Genomic DNA, 20,608 nt, shown 5'->3' with positions numbered 1-20,608 from the left:
TTAGTTTACTACCTAACTACTCAACTAGACCATTATATATACTATTGTAATAGATTACATTACAATTACATGTAAGCAGAAAATGCACTATTAATGAGTGATTACATGTGATTTCATTGAAAATTGTAATCAATAACAGCTGATTCAGATAACCCCATGACTGTCAGCACAATAGTCCCTTTGTATACTACATACACTGTGGTTATTTAGTTTCTACTACCATTCTGACCATACTGACATCATAGCTATAAAATTCATTCACCTCAACCATGAATTCCAATCAACATTAGTTCAACTCATCAGAGGTTAAATTCATTGGTTGAACAGTAGTTTTGGCGGGACCAAACAACTACTTTTGGCGAGACCAAACAACTACTTTTGGCGAGACCAAACAACTACTTTCGACTGCATCTTTGTCATTGATGTATACCCCACATTCATTTTTATTTATATATAACACTTAACAAATAAGTGAAACAGAATTTTATTCTTTATACATTGAACATACAGAAAATATCCATTTCAAAAACATGATACGATAAGGACTTATAAATCCAAATATGACAATCTATATGAATGACAAGATGTTAATGAATTATAATAAAAGATTCATGTAGACCAGTAAAATCAAGTATGATAACACTGATCTCATTAATACACATTATTCCTTTCAAAAGTATAAATATATGTTCTTCATGAATTTCATAAATTTACAATCATTTTGAAAAATGCCTTCATTTCAACAGATTGAAAAAATTTAGGGCTGTTTTAATTATAACCCTTTGCTAATTTATAACATAGTTAATGATTATTTCTGTTATATTTTTAAAAGGTTAAGGGTTTAAAGACAGTAGTTTTAAATGATTTAAATCAGGAAATGTAATGTCATTACAAAGTCTAGAAAACTTTGATAGATTTATGTAAATGCCAACATTTAAAATGAAATTATGCAAATAATTATGGAGATAAAAATTCCCCCTTATATTTCATATTAAGGTATAAAAAGAAAAAAGAAAGACGTTTTTTTTACACAGGTCATTTTGTCATTTAAAACTTAATAACTTTTACACCTTTTCCGTAGACAATTAATCCATCTATTTTATTAACACTTCATGTATTTAATACAAAAATTGTTCAACAAAATACTTTCAAATAATCTTTATACATTTTCATACATTTCCAATGAAAAATATAGGCAATGTTTTCCTACCAATTTTTTTCTTTCATATTTTCCACTATTTTTTAATCATTATTTTGATTTATAATCTACTTAAAAAGAATACATATTTTGACATTGTTGTTATTCTACAGCATCAAACAGATTCAATATAGAGATAACATGTTTAGGCAACAGTGCAACATTCAAAAAGACTTTTTTCACTTTAAATAAAGTAAAAAAAATCATTGAACCAGAAAATCTGCCGTGGAAAACTGATAGACTATAGACGTAAAAGTTTTCATTGCAAAAATAAAATTCAGTTTTAGGAAATAGTCTGTAAAAAAAAAATCATCAGAAGGTCTTGTGTACATTTTAACGTTTACAGTTATACACAGTTAACTCATTTAAATAAAATATTTACATTTTGTATTTCTATCAATATTCATCATCAAATATCATTAAATACATTAAAAAATAAATCATTACTATTCACACTTGTTTCTTCTTTATCATACTTTACAACTGATATCTTATTTTTCAAAAGCACTAAAAATTATCAAGTTATTTTTTTTCACATTACTCTCGGCAGTCCAGATTTCCTAAAAAAAAAAACCTCAGCAAGTTTATTTAGACTCATGTCTTTAAGATCATTAATGTCTGTCTGCACCAATCTATTTAATATGATGGTCCTTGTTAAACAATTGTACATCTAATTAAACATGTCTTCTCTATCAGCCCCGATCAATTCTGACTCCTCCATTGAACTAAAGTTAAGGAAATGAGATGGACGATGTATTTCATGGTAGAATTCCTTGGGGTTTGCTAGCTGTAATTCATACTTCATGTTAGCGTCATGACGAACACCTGAATAAAATAAAATTAAATGAGTAAAATGTCAGAAATAAGATTTTTTGTTTTTCAGGATGATGACATTAAATGTGTGTAAAAATATAATTACATTTTGTATAACAAATAAACTGATATGAAAGGCAAAGTATACTCAAATAAATTACTACAGCATATCACAATTGTTATCAACACGGTTAAAAAGCAATTTCAGCACTGCATTATGTGTTTTGATATTTCTACACTCATGTTAAATCTTATAATCTAAAGTCTAAGGATTGCTGAGCTTTGAATATTTAAAATTTAACTTTTGAAAGTGGAGAAATAATACACAAGTTACTGAAATCTGTTGGTCTTGTCTTATGCATTAAAGATGATATCGAAACCTTCCTTAACAAAGATTTTCAGAAAGTTATGTACTTTAAATTTGATGTCATCAGGCATCGTAGCATTTTTTCATGATGTCACAATAGAAAAGTCAGTAGAAATCAGGAAAATGTATTTTTTTTTTCCTCACATTTTCTCACACAGATCAAGAAATGTGAACATAGAATGAAAATGAGAGAAAAGTAAATAAAACAGATTCTCCTCATTCTTATCATAACCTGTGATCAAATGTGTTATCAGTAATACATACCCATAAAGTTGTAATTCCACGACCACTGAGCCGGAGTCATGAAGAATCCGAGGAAACGATCTGACAATAACATCTGTACACGTTCATAATGTGAGGGGAGATAACCCTTAGGATTGTTACCAGTGTCCGTGTTCTGTCTGCCCCACTCGTATCCCGTGGGGGTCAATTTATAGGCTGTCAATGAACAAGATCCTGGTGTGAAGCTGGAATAGAGAAAAAGAAATTATATCAATATACTGTAAAGTCAGAAATTATTGTGATGTTTTTATAAATGCTTATACTGCAACTGAATGAATATTGCAATAATTTTAAAATGTCTGAAAAATACAGCTGTATGCAGATTTTCCTGAAATCACAATAATTAATTTCTTATTTTAGTCTATTCCTCAGAATTTGAAATAATAAATGAACGCAAAATTTTCTTCATTTTCAAGATGTTTTGTTGAACTGCTCAAGTGACAAAAACTCTTAAAGGGGCATTAGATGCCAAATTTATGTGCACCTAATTTAATCAGTCTCAAATTTTATTTAATGTGTGCTAAAACATAATTCAGAACTCCAAAATTTCCTTAAATAAACAATACAGTCTGGACTCCATATAAAGTATCAACATTTTTCTGTATTCCAGACTGCATGACATCTAAATAAACTATTGATATGACCCACAAAACACTGTTAATAATATACAAAATAAACTGACAAGTAAACATACATTATGTACATGTTTGCACCTATAACAATATAAGATGGATTTTCATGGTTATCTTTGATCTCAATTTATATTAAACAAGAATGTGTTTATAGTACATGGATGCCCCACTTGCACTATCATTATCTATGTTCAATTGACCTTGACATTGGGGTCAAAACTCAAATTTGGCTTTAAAATTAGAATGATCAGTGCATAGGGAACATGTGTTTGGACTTAAAATTGAAGCAGGACAGAATGACGGACAAACGTACAGATGCGCAGACCAAAAAAACCTTATAACTCTAGGTGAGGCATAAAAAAATATAGATTACATGTATTGTTTACACATAACCTGCAGAAATTGATTTTGTGAGCCGATTTGATAAATAAAAGCCTACCTGCATGTTATTACGACAGTCTTTTCTCCATCCCATGACGGATTATCAGCCATGACTTTAGCGTGAGTGGTGATGTCCTGAGGAGACAGCTGTGGTAATTCATTAGGTTGTGTATGAATCCATCCTAATGGCTCCATCTCCTACAAAAAATCAATCACAAATCACATTAGGATGTACTTAGGTGAGGTTTTGGAATTTATGACATATATTCAGACTTCTTGGCGTTTTTCCATACAATACAATGTAAAATATTTTGTGCCATAACACCCATTTATTTTTTCATATAAGACTTTAATAATAGCTCATGAAAGGTCATTTACCAAAATTTTAGAAGATTCTTGATATCTTAGTTTTGTTTTGAGACCGAAATCTTGGCAATGCAAATATAAGGTAAAAGTCTGAGACACTTTTCCCGCCATATTTTGAATCTCAAATATCCCAAAAAGGAGGTCCATGACCTATCAATATTTTTAGCTGATTTTTGTCCTTAAAGAATGCTCTACCAGATTAAAGTATCAATTTTAATTTCTTGATTAATTAATTTTCACCTAAACTCAACTAAGTAAATCCTTAATATACAATTCAAGAAGATTTAAATAACATCATTATTCAAGATTAAACTTTGTTTAAGGCTTTTGCTTCTTTTGAGTATACAACCAATTCTTCTTATGTTCTACTTAATTACAGTAGAAAGCTCAATAAATTCTTTTCATAAAAAAAAAATACAATCTGAGGTAATTAAGACAAACAGTTAATTTATTCTTTTTTCAGATCATGTTTTGAGATTTTTTTTCATTTTGTTCAAGTTGAAAAAAGGCACATGTATAAACTAATGTAATATGAGTGTGTTTTCTAAACCAAATATTAAAAAAACAAAGTTTTTGTTCTATTGTTACAAAACAAGAGGATTTCCCATCTGAAAGTTTTATCAATGGAAATAACTCCATATATAATTTTAGTAGAATTTTCATGCTCCAGTTGATTTTTTTATTTTTGTTTATAGCTCTGACATCTGACCCTCCCATACAATCAATTATTTTCTGTGGATTATTATCCATACTTACTTTAAGACATTCATGTTCAGGGAGAATGTTTGGTAGATGAACGGTCTGATGAGTTCCCCATTGTGGTGGTAACACTATACACCTAATCTCCTTCACTTGTGGATTATCAGGGGGACTAACTCCATATAAAAATCCAGCAATCTAAAAAGCAGAAGAGACATTCTTTTTCAACTCAGATATAATTCATATTTTAATATATACAGAATTTAATATTTTAAAGATGATTTAACAAATTTAATAACAAACCAGAAGGCCAAAAAAAATGTAATAAAGAAATCCTCTTTTAAGACTCCAGACCTTGTGGTCATTAAATTCGGAGTTCAATTATCGTACTCAGTCCCAGAGTTCAACCAATCAAAATGCTATATTTGGTGTATTGAGCTCAAAATTTGTTCTCCTGAGTACTGAGTAAAGTTTCACAGATGAGAGTCCATTTTAACAATAGTTGTGAATGTGTGAATAGAATCACCACTGTAATATTTATAGCTGATTTATTTTTGCTGTTTTGGCATAAACAGCATATTATACCAAGATAGTACAAAACCATAACCCATGGATTCCTATGAATGCTATTATGGGTGAACATACAAAATGTACCAATTATACATACATATCATATGAAGGAATATATAAAACAAAACAGGTGAAAATCCTGAAATCTTGCAAATTCCTAAAACATTCATTCAAGTAATTTATTAAGCACAATTAATGAGTGGAAGAAATTTTACCCCTTTTGAATATACATAGATATAAAAATATGTGGTATGAGTGCAAATGAGACAACTCTCCAGCCATGTCACAATTTGTAAAAGTAAATCATTATAAGTCAAAGTGCTGCCTTCAACACAGAGACTTGGCTCCCACCACCAATGCACTGATCATAAATGTTAAGTTTGATATCTCACCTGGGCTCTTAGATCAGAGATAATAATAAACTTCTTCAGAACATTCTTTGGTAAAATATAAGTATATCCCGTCTCTTTTATATCGTCTGAAGAGACATAAATATGATTAGTTCTCAGATGGAGGTTGGTGGCAGAGATTGCTCTAACACGCCATTCAGTTTTAGAAGAGAATGTTGAGGTCTCATAATTACTGGTTGTGGACGTAATAATTTCATCTCCATGTTTGTTAACTGTTCGTGTTGTTGTTGCTGTAAGTTGTGATTGTTCTTTCGTCTGTTTTTCAATTTCAGCAATTTGTACACGCTGAGCTGATGGTGCTGATATCTCCATACCAAGGATTATGTCCCTTATTTCTGATTGGGTCAAAGAAACTACATTCACACTGAAAAAAGAATGAATTAGTGTCAATTCTCCAATTTAGAATCTAAATAAAGCCTACATGTAATAATGATAGACTTTTCAATGTTTTGAACATTGTTAACCAATTTGAATGATTTCTTTATAAATTACCCAGAATTCTTCTGATTCTGAAATGGCAAATGGCAGAACTTTACATATAACAGGCTATTATTTAAACTTGGAATTATTTTTAATTATGGAATTTGCTTGATTTCTTGTTATTGAATTTTTTAATATATTCCATGTTTATTCTGTACTGAAATGTTCTGTGCTGCGCACAACACTTTCTATTACAAAGAAAATAGTATATTTTCAATAGAATGTAATGTGCCGCGCACAACACTATCTAACCAAAATACATTGTATGGAAAGTGTTATAACTCCTCAAAAGACTATAATACCAAATAAACATGGAATTTATCACTAAATTTTAAACACTAGAAATTATGCAAATTCCATAATTAAAAATAATTCCAAGTTCAAATAATAGCCTGTTTTATATATATCCTTGGCTTAAAATTTTTGAGTTTTGAGTATTCCTGATGAAAGTTGATCCAGAAAGGTTTCCACCTCACCAAATTAATAAAATGTAATTTTCTTATTTGAATGGAACATTCCTTACTTATTTTTCTTTTTTACATATTCAGCAAGAATAAGGTCTGGGGTAAATGCAAAATTTTGATCCTGGATATGATGAGTTTATCTAGACATATAGTTCCTTACATTTTTGGGTATTTATAGATCCTTGGCTTACAATTTTTTAGTTGCAAGTGTTCCTAATTAAGGTTGATCCAGAAAAGTTTCTGGCACCCAATAAACTAATAAAGCGTATTTTTCATATTTTAATTGCACAGTCCTTACTTGTTTTTCTTTCCGTAATCAGCCAGAATGAGATCTTTAAGCTGCATCTCAATCTTCATCCATTCCTCATCAGACAGAGTCGGCCAGATGTGATGTTGTTCAGTAATGGTCGTCTTGTCTGGCTTCAATACGATCTTAGTACGATCATTGTTGACGTGCAAGGCTCGCAGAATCAGAATTAATCGGGAGAAAGCCTACAAATTAAAGAGTAATTTTTTTTCGTCAGATTATGAAAAATGGCTGATGAGTTCTAACCATCTTGAGCGTGATGAGTGTAAACATTAAAAAAGACTAGCTGTTAGTAAGTATTGCATTTTTTATTGAAAGTAGATCTTGGTTGATTTTGACTTAGTTTACCTAGATAAATTATAAGTTTCAAGTTTAGTCAAAACTTTTGACCTGGAACTGTCAAGGTTAATAATTGCAAATCATATTACAAATACTTACTGTATAAGATGAAATAGTTTTCAACCAATCATCATAGAGATTAAATAGTACCATCTGTGGCTCTTTAGCTTCTAGAATCAGATCACCAAACTTTTCTACCTGTAAAAACATAAAAATACAAACATTAAAATCTGGGAAGTACCTGATCTCTTCCTTCATTCTGATCTTACTCTGTTCAAAAACTCATAATTGGTTGTCTACAGTCTAATGTAGTAATTTTGTTATTCTAATGTTTATAATATACCTCAGTTTTTTCTTCAATTCTTTTTTATAATCTCAGGGCAATTTAGTGATAGGCATATTGTAGACACTTGCCTATTCCTTCAAACAGCATGTCTTCTCCTTGATGTGCTGGGGCATGAGTGGCCAAGTGGTCTAAATTGTTCTACTACTGTAATCACTAGCCAGTCAACTATGAGGTTGTGAGTTCAAACTTGCATTGTGTGTGTGTGATCACTCGACTCCTATCTTAATTGACTAGGATTATCAATTTTCCTATCAAGGGTCAATGGTTTTCTCCAAACACTCAGCATCCTCCACTAATAAAAACTAGCTGCCACGAAATGTGGCGTTAAAACAGCAATCGATATGTCTTATTGACGTCTACCCTATATCTACTTTGACTCATAACTAATGGTTGCATAGTTGTCATAATGACTTTTATATTCATGAGAACAAGAGTTCACTTGGAGTAATAAAATGTTGCATCACCAGACTGGTAATTAATAACCTACCTTGAGACAGGCCTGGAAAGGTAGCTGGAGTTCACTACCCTTGATGACAATATTAGGGAAATCTAACAAATGTACTTCTAATGGATCCAACATGCCTTTCCTAGTGACAATGATCTGTTTAGGTTGTTCCTCCACAGGAAGGGATCTAATCAAGGCAGCTACTTCTTCTGCAGTCTTCCATTTGGCCAACTACATTAGGAAAATGACAGGGATGTAATCAGTGTAGATAGTGAGGGACAGATATAATTTATGTAGATCTTTTAAATATCATAAAACAAAAACAGTAATGTCCGAAATTTTGCAAGCATGAATTATTGTGGTTGTATAACGAGGGACCACAAAAGTAAAGATTTATTATGGAATTTCATAAAATGCAACATACAAATAATGCTATTAAAATTTCAGCTGTGAATTCTTTTTTTTTGCAAATCCTATGTTGTCACAACTTTCATATTAAAAAAATACCACAAAAATTTCTGGGTACCAGTATACAGCACATTCACATTGTCGACATATAATTCTATGTATGAGCCTTTTTTTCTAGACTGAGGACTACTTATAGAACTGTGAAGTTAGTATGTGGACCTCATAATGTTCAATTTTTTTTTTATCTAATTACCTGTCCAAGACGTTTCTGTCCAGCCCATACAGATGTATGAATGATCTTTAAGAACAACTGTCCTGTTCGTGGATTGAATATAAAAATAGCTCCATTAATTGGCTTGGTGGTTAGATTGCCTTCAAATGTCTGAAAAGAAAACAAATATGTTCATAATAAGAGGATACATTATAGTGTCATCAGAAATAATTTCGTACAGTTAAAATTTCTGTAAGCCAGATTTCTCAAGGTAAATTAAACTTTTGGACCTTTTTTACTGATGCAAAAATAACAATATTTTTCTTATAAGCCATTTTTTCAATACCTATAGAGAATTTACAATTCATCTAACTTGTAACAATACAAACTATAAATTTAAGATGTTTAGCAATCTGAACTTAAGCTCAGCTCACATGACCCTGAATTAGAATCATCTGCTTTTCAGAATGAGACTAAGCGAATCTTTAATAACTTAAAGAAGAAACATGTAATATATAGAACGAGACTTGGCAGAAGCCAATCTTAAATATCTCAAAATAAAGAAATATGCCACTATTCAGTATGAGACTTAGTAAGCTGGAATAATACAAAGCCAAGGGCTTATAGTCATATACATGACATACCTTGTGAATTGTAACTCTGTATACATTAGTATCATCCACAAACCAGATGATCTGGTTGGAGAACAGTTCTCCATAATTCTGTGATGACAGGTACGGTTCAGTCGGCTCGGAGGAATACAGTTGTAGACCTTTACGTATTCTCTCCCTCAGTACATACAGAGCTGGATTAGCCTTCATGATCTTAGCCATAGCCTGCTGGATCAGTGGTTTGGCCCCTGGGAACCAGTTACCATAGGCACTGTGTAGATTGTAGGCTAGGTCAATGGCAACCAGAGCTCCTGTAGGCGAAGGATAAATACTCATGTTGTCTGTGGTATAGTCCAGGAACTTGGCACGTGCGTAACGCTCCACGTCGTGAGAGTCGTAGTCACCCCATCGGAGTTGTATATCAATCCAGTATTTCTGGGTAGTTGTGTTATCCATTACGTCTCTATAAAAGTCAAAATATCAAATTAGTTTAAAAACAAGATAAGTTCCAACCTTTACAGACATTCCCTATAAAAAATAATGATCTTTTCATACAAAATTTCAAACAATATCAACACTAAATCTAGTTCTTCTAATACATCCCCTATTCTACTTTGGGACACAAAATTTATACTTCTTAGAATGCTTTGACAGTGATGGTTTTGAGCTGTTCCCCTTTACACTTACTTAGAATCTGCCAACAGTGATGGTTTTGAAACGTTCCACTTATAAGCAGCAAACAGGAGTATATCAGCACATGAACTGTTCATTTTGTATGATTTCCTGGGATGAATTGTTTCTTTCTGTACTGTTTCTATCTCTAAAGCATCCAGTTCTTGATCAAATACCTGTCATAAAGAGAGTTCTAATGAAACAAAAATAGTCATTCATAAAAGTCTGTCATAAAGAGAGTTCTAATGAAACAAAAATAGTCATTCATAAAAACAAAACAAACCTCTCAATAGACAAAAATATTAAGAACAGAACCAGGGGTTAAATAAAACCATGATATATAGGTCATCCTGAAACGAAAGAAAATTAGCCTTACAATCAGAGGTGACCATTGAATTGAGGATCAAAATGCATAGGTATCGTTACAATTGAACAAGAGGGTTTCTTTGGTTCAAGACTAAATCCAGGTAAACCTCCATACTGTGTAGAAGTTTATATTCATGGAGCTGAAATGTAGCAATTTTAGTTGGCTACACTCCTGTTCACACATCTGTTTGTGCCACTTGGTGTTGAACAAACAACGATTAATCTAATTTGATGACATTTGCATTTGTCATTGATAAAAAATCTACCTTTAATTCATACAGAGGGCATTACAAACAAATATTTAAACAACTAATATGGTGTGGAACTCAAATAACATAATCACAAACCTGACACAAGTCCATGACAACACTTTCATGAATTTTCTGCCATAAATGAGCTCTGAATATTTGGATTAGTGAAATCTTCAGTGTAGGAATTTTACCGTGCATAAAAATACCAGTCAAGTCCAGCTGCACCTGGAAACCTACGTATACCTGAAATTATAATGTTATACATCTGTCAATTATCTTGACGAAAAGAACTATGGTTTTCATTTAGATATATATATTTCTCAGACAGAAACTATACAGAGAGCAATCATAGAGAACATCATTATTTATTGCCTCATTGTAGAAGGGTTGATATTCTTACTTTGAATTTTGACCTATATTTTAATGAATATAAATATTAATCCACCCTTATATAAGATAATTATGGGTTGGTTGTCACACTTAACCCTATCCTTTTAATTTTTCTTTTAAGAATCTTCATACTCATACAATACGTAATAGTTTGTACATTTATGTATATTATTTTCACATTTTGTAGTGGTTTGAAATTTAATGAGTTATGTAGCTCATTTTTTGCATCATTGTTAAATTGACAAAAAAAAACTTATTGTGTTTGTACAAGTATAAAAATATTTTATCTTTTCCCTAAAAAAACAAAGTTGTTTCTATCTTATATAAAATCTTACATTAGCTCTGTTTATTGTTGGTGACCACCACAAAGTAAATCGTCGGTTTGGAATTTGATTCAGACCAGATCTCTGTGCATTTGTCAATTTTTTGTATTTCATAGACTCCTCAAATCCACTGGCTTTCTCCCAGAACAGACCTTCCCACGTAGGAAAGTACGTGCCTTTAAACAGTGTGTGTTCCAGGATTCCCTCGACACCTCCTAATGCTTGGATCATGTCAGTCCTATAGTTGTTTAAATTCCACAATTTTCCGTCGTGTCGCTGATGAGTCCACCAGAATGGATTCTGTTTCAATACCTGCATCATAAAAAAATGTCAATTTAATGTAACATACGATGAAAGCAAGCCTTATAAAACATTATCAGATAATTATCTGAATCAGATATTTTTTTCATAAATTTATCAAAATTTATTTCTACTTTGCAACATTTCTTTTGGACTCAATGTGTAATCATGGTAATCAAAGAACTTTACAAATTTTGTATTGCTTCCAAATTAAAGGAAGAGGTTAAAAAGTATGTACTCAAATTCTGTGTTCAGAAGGAAATCACCAATCAAAACATATTCACAAAAGTCCCAATCTTCATGAAAAATCAAAATTCCACCTATAATCCAGAAGTCCTTGATTAAAAAGAAAATCTGAGGTAAAGAGTTTACCAGTAATGTATTCTAATAATTATTTTTCATGCTCCTAGATATGCCTGCTTCAGGACATAATTATTCCAAACACAGCACACTTTCCTCATAAAAATGTTGACCTCATCATAAAAGTACCTGGAATGCTTTAAATTCTGTTCGGACTCTCCACCCTTTATCATAGGCCAGTGTATGTCTGTCTTTCTGGAACAGTGTGTTGATTCTAGGAATACCTCTATCCCAACTGTCCTCTAAATCTTCTAAAGTCAGACGTCTACAAAATTAATTGACAATGAAGCTCACAATTTACTTAAAACTATTAAAGAAACACATGAAATACTCTAACCCCCAACTTATTTTATCTATTATGAATGAAAAAGTGAAACTGCGAGCTACTGCTCACTGATGATACCCCCGCCGCAAGTGGATAATATTAATAGTGTAAAAATCATACAAGTGTTCGGTAAACAGGAAGTTGTCGAGTGATGAATCTGAAAACGCATCACACGGTATAGCTGACTTATATAAATCCTGAAACCAAATTTCAGAAATCCTTGTATTGTAGTTCCTGAGAAAAATGTGACGAAAATTTTCAACTTGGCTATCATGTGTAAAATCATACAAGTGTTCGGTAAACAGGAAGTTGTTGAGTGATCAATCTGAAAACGCATCACACGGTATAGCTGACTTAGATAAACCATGAAACCAAATTTCAGAAATCCTTGGATTATAGTTCCTGAGAAAAATGCGACGAAAAATATTCATGGGACGGACGGACTGACTGACGGAAGGACAGACAGAGGTAAAACAGTATACCCCTCTTTTTTAAAGGGGGGGTATAAATATTTGAGGAGAAAACAACCAATCACAAAATATGCTGAAAGATTATTTTTTCTTAAATGCTTTTTGCATACTATGTCTTTACATTTATTTCTAAACATGCCCTCATATTTATTAAACACAAGTGATGATGAACTAACCTGTTCTGTGCATTAGCTTCCTGTCTTTTCAATGCATACTCAGCCCATACTCTCTGTGAGTCAATAAACTCACTTTCCCAGGGCATTATGTATCTACAATATATAAATATATAATTATTATTTCTCTGAATAAATACAAATTTTCTAGATTTATTTTTTTTAGCAGGAGGGGGGTTCTTACTTAAATAGTAGTTTGTTTGCTTCTCTACCTTAATGAATATATCTCTACACGGTTTTTTTTCCTTCAATTAATTATACTTAGTATTTTATTGCATTCTATCTAAACACAATAAATTTGTTATTCTAAACAATAAATTAAGATGGACATAAGCTGGTTGAAAATACAAACATCAAAGAAATTCTCTTTACATTTCAGGTTTAATAGATATATGCAGGTTGTTGTATCCCAACTTTTAAAATTTTCTATTTATTTATAGAAAAAGATTCTAATACCCATCTACGGCCTTATCTGTCTCAATATGTAAGATTTTCAGTGTAAATTTAAGGACACAGCCTATAATCAAGTAGCCTTGTCTACAGGGCCTTTACAAATCTTTTACTATGTCATACCTGTATAAGTTAGGAATCAGCTGATCTTCGTCATGACTCATCCCTGATCTGAAATGTGTGATCCCCACATCAGTCTGTTTGGACCATCGTAAATCTGACTGTGGTATCAATACATGGCCCATAGACAACATTCCCAATCCTCCCAACTCTTTAGGTGTGTAAAACACAACTGGAGGAAATCGGCTAGGCATTTTAGAATTTAGTCCAATTTTAATACGTGTTTGGATTTTGTTTTCACATTTGACTAGCAAGTCTAATAACTCTTGCGTATTGACAACAGCTTCACGGAAATATGTCATTAATCCAATCAATGCTGTGTTCCATTTGTTGACAATCTATAATGATGAATTAATAATTATTAATAGTCAGGTTTGGAACAAGATTATTGTACTCATCAATCAATCAAAATCGATTTGGTGTTTCAATCACAAGTTTTGTACTCCCAGTACTGGGTTAAGTTTAACTAGAGGAAACCCAACACAAAATGTCAATTAGATGTTAATTTATCTGTTACATGTATTTCTTTTTTTATATATAAATAAGATGTGGTATGCAATTTCATTGCTTGTTTATGGTGACAATTCATTTCAAATCTGCTTATTGTTGGAATTTGGGTGTTTCAAATTGAATTATAAGGTTTCTATGCACATGTACTAATTCTTATTTCAGGAATACAAATTGTTTTTAACTATTTCTTCTTGATTTTGTGATTTTGACTATTTGCAATTTTAGTATGTGTAATGTTAAATACTCAATTTCAAGTTCTGGAATCATTTTTTTTACTCTTTAAGTATTTTCTACACTCTCTGTAATTTGTTGCCAACTAATGAAAATATTGTCTCACCTTGGTAAAAGTAGTGGACCCTGAAGCCATGAGAATCTGTCGGACTCGGTTATGGAATCGTGACATGGACTCGTCATCCACTCGTAGGAAACACTGAGCTGTTCTCTCTTTCGTGACCTCATTCTGGAGATTCCAGATACCGTCTTTTTGTTTATTTTCACCAGCTGTTGTACGACATTTGGGTAAGATACGACATTCAAACCCACTCATGTTAAATAATAAATTAGGATTGTCTTTACTGTACACAGACACAAAGCTTCCATCCCATTGGATGGTTGTCACTGATCTCGGTAACCTGTTCTTAATGTCCCAAAACACAGCACGACCCCTAAAATAAAAGAGAGTTGATATGAATATACAGTTAATTTAAAAAAATAACAGAATATTCCATGAAATGTGCTGATAAAATTTCTGGCAATCAAAAATGAAAGTATTTGAATATTCAAAGGACATGTGTTGACTGTCATCTCCAAATAAAATAAGCACTGAATCTGTATTTCGTTTATATAGGAAACAAAAATTCACCCTAATCATAACATAACAGATACACAACTTCATTTCCTGATAAAGAATCTGTTAAATTTTGTTAAAATCAGTCAAGATATTTAAACATAGTTCACTTTTATTTTTGAAAGTGGACTTTCAGGGGGCCTTTTATAGCAAACTATGCGGTATTGGCTTTGCTCATTGTCGAAGGCCGTACAGTAACCTGTAGTTGTTAATTTCTGTGTCATTTTGGTCTCTAATGGAGAGTTGTCTCATTGTCAATCATACCACATCTTCTTTTTTTATATTTTTAAGGCAACACAAACTTAAGCTAAAGGGTTTGACAGTTTAGGTTTAATTACATATAGTGACTTCAAAGTTGTTAACAAAATTGTGACAGTGAAACAGAAGGGATCAATCTAGGATACAAAATCATAGAAAGTTGTCAACTAATCGCAATTACCAGATATACTTACAGATTGACATCATGTTTCATCAGCCTCATTCTGGAATCTCTTGGCCAACATTTCTTGTTGTTATATCCTACAATGTTCTCATTGTTAGGATCAGGATGTTCTGTTAGATATCTTTGTATCAAGTCTCTAGCGTCATCAGCTGAAAATCTGAAACGAGGAGGACATTTATTGAAATATGAGTCATGTTTAAGAGCAAACAATCTTTTTTTGTTCATTGAGAATCTTGCAAATATAGTCAATATCAATAAAGATCATTTTGGTATATGTCAATAAGACAGCAACCAAACAACAAACAAGAATGTGTCCAGAGTACACAGATGCCCCACTAGCACTATCATATTCTATGTTCAGTGGACCGTGAAATCCTGTACCTCTCTCCCATTACTTTTATCATCTAATATTCACCTGCGGAAAAGGTTCTTCCTTAATAAGATCCCCTTTTCTTTTTCACATCTAATGTTCACCTGCAGAAAAGGTTCTTCCTTAATTAAATCCCCCCCTTTTTTTTTACATTGAAATATTCACCATTCACTGGAAAAAAGAGGTTCTTCTTCACTTAGATTACTGCCCTCCCCCTTTTATCAATTTAATATTTACCTGAAGAAGAGATGAATCTTATCTACATATCTTGAATATAATCTAATTGGATGGCTGCTTTCTGTACCAACGTCCTAGAATAACAAAATTAGACAAACATAAATAAATTAATTTGTTAATTGTGTTGTAACAATATTTTAACACGCCTTGACTTGTTCAGTGTTCATATAAATCTTCCAATTACAGATCATTCTTTTGTTGAAAAAAAAAATACTGATTAGATTTCTCATTCCATGTTGCATTTGTTTGAATTGCACATTACTGTGGAATCATTATTATTCATTGGATTACAATTTTCCTGGATTTTATGGGTAAAGGTGAACCACGAAATTAAGTGTTCCACAGATTACAAATTTTCTATAGGCTTGTATCTAAGCTTTGGCAAACCACAACATTAAAAATCCATGATATGAAAGTTTTCTAAAATCCACAAAAATTGGTATCCACAGTATTAGTTCAATATTTATGTTTGTAGATCAAAGAAGAGGATAAATGTACATGTATATATCTACATCATATCAAGAAAGAACACATTTTTATCTACTTTGAAATATATCCTGTCTCCGTCAAGGTGTCAGAAAAGAGACCATAAACACCAGATTTCTTTCTCATTTTCTTAGATGTTGAAATAGTCATAGAAAATCAATTTGAAGATAAAATATCTGTAACTCAATGTTAGCCAGAAATTTTTTATAGAAAATTGCATTGAGTGTGTAGGTAAAGGTAGAATCTTTGGTTAGCTTGAACCATGAAGTCATTATCATATTAGGTACCCTCCTTTCGAGTAGTCTAGTCCTACAATCAGATTGTTTTTTTATGGTACCAGTTCACTCTTAAAGGAGGATAGAATACCTAACCTAATAATGACATTTAAGTTAAACTAGCATGCAAACTAACTCAAAGATATTACCTTTACCTACACTCATGCATTCTGTGGCAACCAAAAATTATTTAGATCACAATGATTGACCACAAACTTCTAAACTTGTAATTAATCATAATGTGTAATCATACCTGAAATGTTAGAAAGTCATTAGGCATCTGAGGTGGACCAGCCATCTCACTGGCCCTGTGAAGACCAAGGACCAACAGATCTAACACCAGTCCATAATACTGGACTATGAAGGAAGCAAACTGTAGACCTCGAATGATACCATAGGAGTTGGTGTGGTTCATATCCTGTAAAACAATTCATAACTTGTTCATGTTGTTTACCTAGAAAAATTGGTTTAGCAAGATAATTGGCTTTTCTTGATAATTTATTAAGATAGATAATTTTGAAGCCAGATCATTTTCTTCAGAAAGACAATCTGTCAATAGATCAATAGACACAATAGTCAACTTTCCCCTCTACTATAATGGAATATTCCATATCACTAAAATTTCCAAGGATTAAAGCTCCCCAAAAAATATTTGTTGATTTTTAGGAGATTTTGCTGACATGCAGTTAATTCAGAAATTCTTGCTTGGTTTTTATCAATGTAATAACGCAACTTGGTGAATATTGCAATAATCAGAACCGACATTGTGGTATGTGATAGATATACATGCTTTTCCTTAAATCACAATAATTTCACAGTAATTTAACTCTAATGAGAAATGTTGACAATATAGCACTTACAAAGAAAAGTTTCCAGTAATTAACATTCTAAGGACCAAAAGGTTTCCAAAGCATAAATTATCATGGCTTACTCTACAATATTGCTGAAGTAAGCTTTTCTTTGAGGTGATGGAAATTAAAGAAATAAAGGGATCGATCAATTTCAACTGTAAACAATATTTACCTTATAATTAATGACAACATTGTTCTTAGCTGTCATATAATCAGCGATGTTATGATCCACAATTAAACGTAACAATCTGTTGAGTAAAGTCAAATCTATCTTTTCGTACATCTTTTCAAACGATGATTCCATCATAACGTTACACTCCCCCTCACCTGTGTCCCACACATCTTGTAGATTGTTAATACCTGTTAAATATACAAATAATGTTTATTTCTGGTCATTACATACTAATTCTGTTGCATGTGTTGTTTACATTAACAACAGTCTTGTATGTATTTTAATTATTATTCATTTTATATGTTTTGGAGTTTAATATGATGTATATTTTCACTTCACTAGTACATTCTTTTATTAAGGGTCCAGCTGAGGCCCAGCCCCTGGTGCGGAATTTTCTCGCTGCATTAAAGACCGATTAGAAGCCTTCGACTGTTATCTGGTCAGGTTGTAATCTCTTTGACATTTTCCCAATTTCTATTCTCAATATTAATACATACATGACATATGTAGATTATTGATACTTGTAAAACAGATGGATGGATTGACAAGACAGTTAACTAAATATTCCCTTCTTTGAAGAGGGGTACAATGAATGTATTAAGGGTTATAAATAAGATAAATGTCAATTCTTTATGCTGTCAGATCCTAAACTAATTAGTGTGACTCTTCCCCTCCCTCCTTCAAACCATATATCGTATAAAGGTTATCCATATTTTTTCCAAATTTCAATTTCATACACCATTAAGTAAGCATGGTAAGAATCAAACACTCATGCACTTGATAAGGTAGAAACCTTACTCTAAATATATTACAAGGAGATTGCCAATGAGACAACAACCCATCATCATCTAGCATGATAGGGATGTAAACATCTTCCAACGTATCCTCTTCCTTCCCTCGTATGACATAAGTAAACAAATATAACTGTATTAATCACTTACCTTGACACCATTTATATACTAGTAATGGTGGAGGTTCTGAATCAGCTGGTTTTATCCACGGTGGAAACAAACGTCTTTTGTCAGCCTCGTACCACAGATACTGATCTAGATAAGCATCAGTGATTTTCTCCAGTGGTTCCACGTCATAAACAGGGATCAAATGACTATACAAGTCCATGAACTCTATACCCACTTCCTTGAATGCTCTCTGTGTGAGAAGATGACGTTTGATACGTGACAGGGCTTCGTGAGGATTGTCATAGGCCTGTTCTATAAGTCCTAATTCTTCTCTCTGGGACTGATTCAGCCGACTTTTAACACTGAAATATAACACATAGGAAAAAAGTATCAGTAATGTTGTTTCTTTGTAAAAGACGTTTGTTCACATGTTCATAATGAATCATTATACAGTAAAAATAATGTTTATATAAAACAATTGTTCTTTTGTCCAAAAGTAATGAGGATGCGACCTGAATATGTATTAAATGGATAGGCACAATTATGCTTTTGCAGCTGTTAGCAAATTATTGTTCTCTTTTTCCAATCTTAAGGAATAGGATCCAAATAAATGAAGAATTTGTGCCCGCTTGAATTTACGATTATAAAAGGGCATAACTCAAGAACAGCGAAGAGAGAACCACCCAGAATCAAACTTGATCCTTGTTTTGTGGTAATACACATTTTGTATTCAAGTCTCATAACATTTAGTTGAGGCACACTAAAGTAAAAGAACTGAAACCAATTTGGGACATACTTAGGGACGGACAAGGGCAACAATTTCCCTCCGGCTGCCCCCCCACCCACAACTGATACACTAGTTTTATTCATTTTCCAATATATAAAGTACTTTTAATATGGCAGATACATTATAAAGACCTTACCTGTAAGCCTCTTTTAGTCGTTCTAAAGCCAGAATGAGAAGTTTAGTGTCATGTTTGTAGGACAATGGAGGGAATGGAATGGGTGAGAATCTTCTGGACTCCAGCCAATGGACAGTGGTAGTGTAGATAGCCACAGCTTCCTCGGCTGTAATGTAGGGTCCATCCTTTAGATAGTTGTGTTGTCTCTCCTGCTCAGCCTTCAGATATAGACGTGTCAGCCGACCCAGATTCTTCTTACAAACAGTCTTATCAACCTAAAACAACCATATATTTCAAAATTAGAAAAATCAAATTTATGTTTAAGAGATAGCTATACCAGATACTTAAACTTAAAGAAATTGTCATTTTAATCCTTTTAAGCAACTTATTGGTGGTATTGTGTAGTAATGTTTTACTTTACGATTGTTTTCTTTTCTGCAATATGGCTTAAACACTATGTTTTGAAGTTGGTTTACATTATTTGTTCATTCAACTATGAATTCATTTGATTTTTGAACAGTGATTAAAACACACTGCTTCAATCCTTATACATTATAAATATTATATCAATACTAAAGCAATGTTAAAGGAAGTTTGTGTTTATATAACATACGGTGGCTCCTCTTCTAATTCTCTCTCTGTTATAATGAGCTGTGTTTGTCCACCAGTCAGCTTTTGCTTTGACATATCTCAATATCATGTTCTCTATAGGGATAGGCAAACCAGGAACCTATAAATAATAAAATATAATATGCATAATGTTAAAAATTAGTCCAAAAATCAGCCTTGGCTTTGACATATTAGGAACATAAAACAATACATATCCATAAGAAAAAATTCAGTTTTCAAAATGTGTAAAAATTTTGTATACAGATAGTTAAAGGTTTAAAGACTTCACAAAGTTTTAACATTGTAATCTAAGACTTTAAAGAGTGATTAGATGGTTTTCTACAATTGAAAGACACTATCAGCATCTCTATATAATTTTACATCTATATATATATATTGGAAATATTTGTTAGCTTTAAAGTGACTCAGATACAAATGACCTGGTTGCATAGACATACAACAGTTTAAACAACTCCATA

General features: G+C 32.2%; 1 protein-coding gene across 2 annotated transcripts in view; it reads right to left on the bottom strand.

Annotated features, from left to right (window-relative positions):
• Positions 1–468: 468 nt before the first annotated feature.
• The window catches only part of LOC134681129 (pre-mRNA-processing-splicing factor 8), a 35,756-nt gene continuing 15,616 nt past the window's right edge, over positions 469–20,608 (bottom strand). For both annotated transcript variants that reach the window (XM_063540577.1, XM_063540578.1), the window contains exons 16-39: positions 20,134–20,250; positions 19,542–19,795; positions 18,661–18,980; positions 17,720–17,907; positions 16,950–17,114; positions 15,936–16,009; positions 15,339–15,485; positions 14,377–14,704; positions 13,533–13,867; positions 12,963–13,055; positions 12,121–12,256; positions 11,344–11,643; positions 10,715–10,861; positions 10,017–10,177; positions 9,363–9,792; positions 8,761–8,889; positions 8,142–8,330; positions 7,408–7,506; positions 6,961–7,154; positions 5,701–6,082; positions 4,796–4,936; positions 3,732–3,871; positions 2,643–2,845; positions 469–2,023 (exon numbers count right to left, since the gene is read on the bottom strand). In XM_063540577.1, coding sequence (XP_063396647.1) covers positions 1,869–2,023; positions 2,643–2,845; positions 3,732–3,871; positions 4,796–4,936; positions 5,701–6,082; positions 6,961–7,154; positions 7,408–7,506; positions 8,142–8,330; positions 8,761–8,889; positions 9,363–9,792; positions 10,017–10,177; positions 10,715–10,861; positions 11,344–11,643; positions 12,121–12,256; positions 12,963–13,055; positions 13,533–13,867; positions 14,377–14,704; positions 15,339–15,485; positions 15,936–16,009; positions 16,950–17,114; positions 17,720–17,907; positions 18,661–18,980; positions 19,542–19,795; positions 20,134–20,250 — 4,827 coding nt within the window. In that variant the 3' untranslated portion in view covers positions 469–1,868. The remainder of the gene's footprint in view (positions 2,024–2,642; positions 2,846–3,731; positions 3,872–4,795; positions 4,937–5,700; positions 6,083–6,960; positions 7,155–7,407; positions 7,507–8,141; positions 8,331–8,760; positions 8,890–9,362; positions 9,793–10,016; positions 10,178–10,714; positions 10,862–11,343; positions 11,644–12,120; positions 12,257–12,962; positions 13,056–13,532; positions 13,868–14,376; positions 14,705–15,338; positions 15,486–15,935; positions 16,010–16,949; positions 17,115–17,719; positions 17,908–18,660; positions 18,981–19,541; positions 19,796–20,133; positions 20,251–20,608) is intronic.

This window comes from Mytilus trossulus, chromosome 8, assembly GCF_036588685.1.
Source record: "Mytilus trossulus isolate FHL-02 chromosome 8, PNRI_Mtr1.1.1.hap1, whole genome shotgun sequence".
Classification (NCBI taxonomy): domain Eukaryota; kingdom Metazoa; phylum Mollusca; class Bivalvia; order Mytilida; family Mytilidae; genus Mytilus; species Mytilus trossulus.
This window is presented reverse-complemented; position numbering and strand designations above follow the sequence as displayed.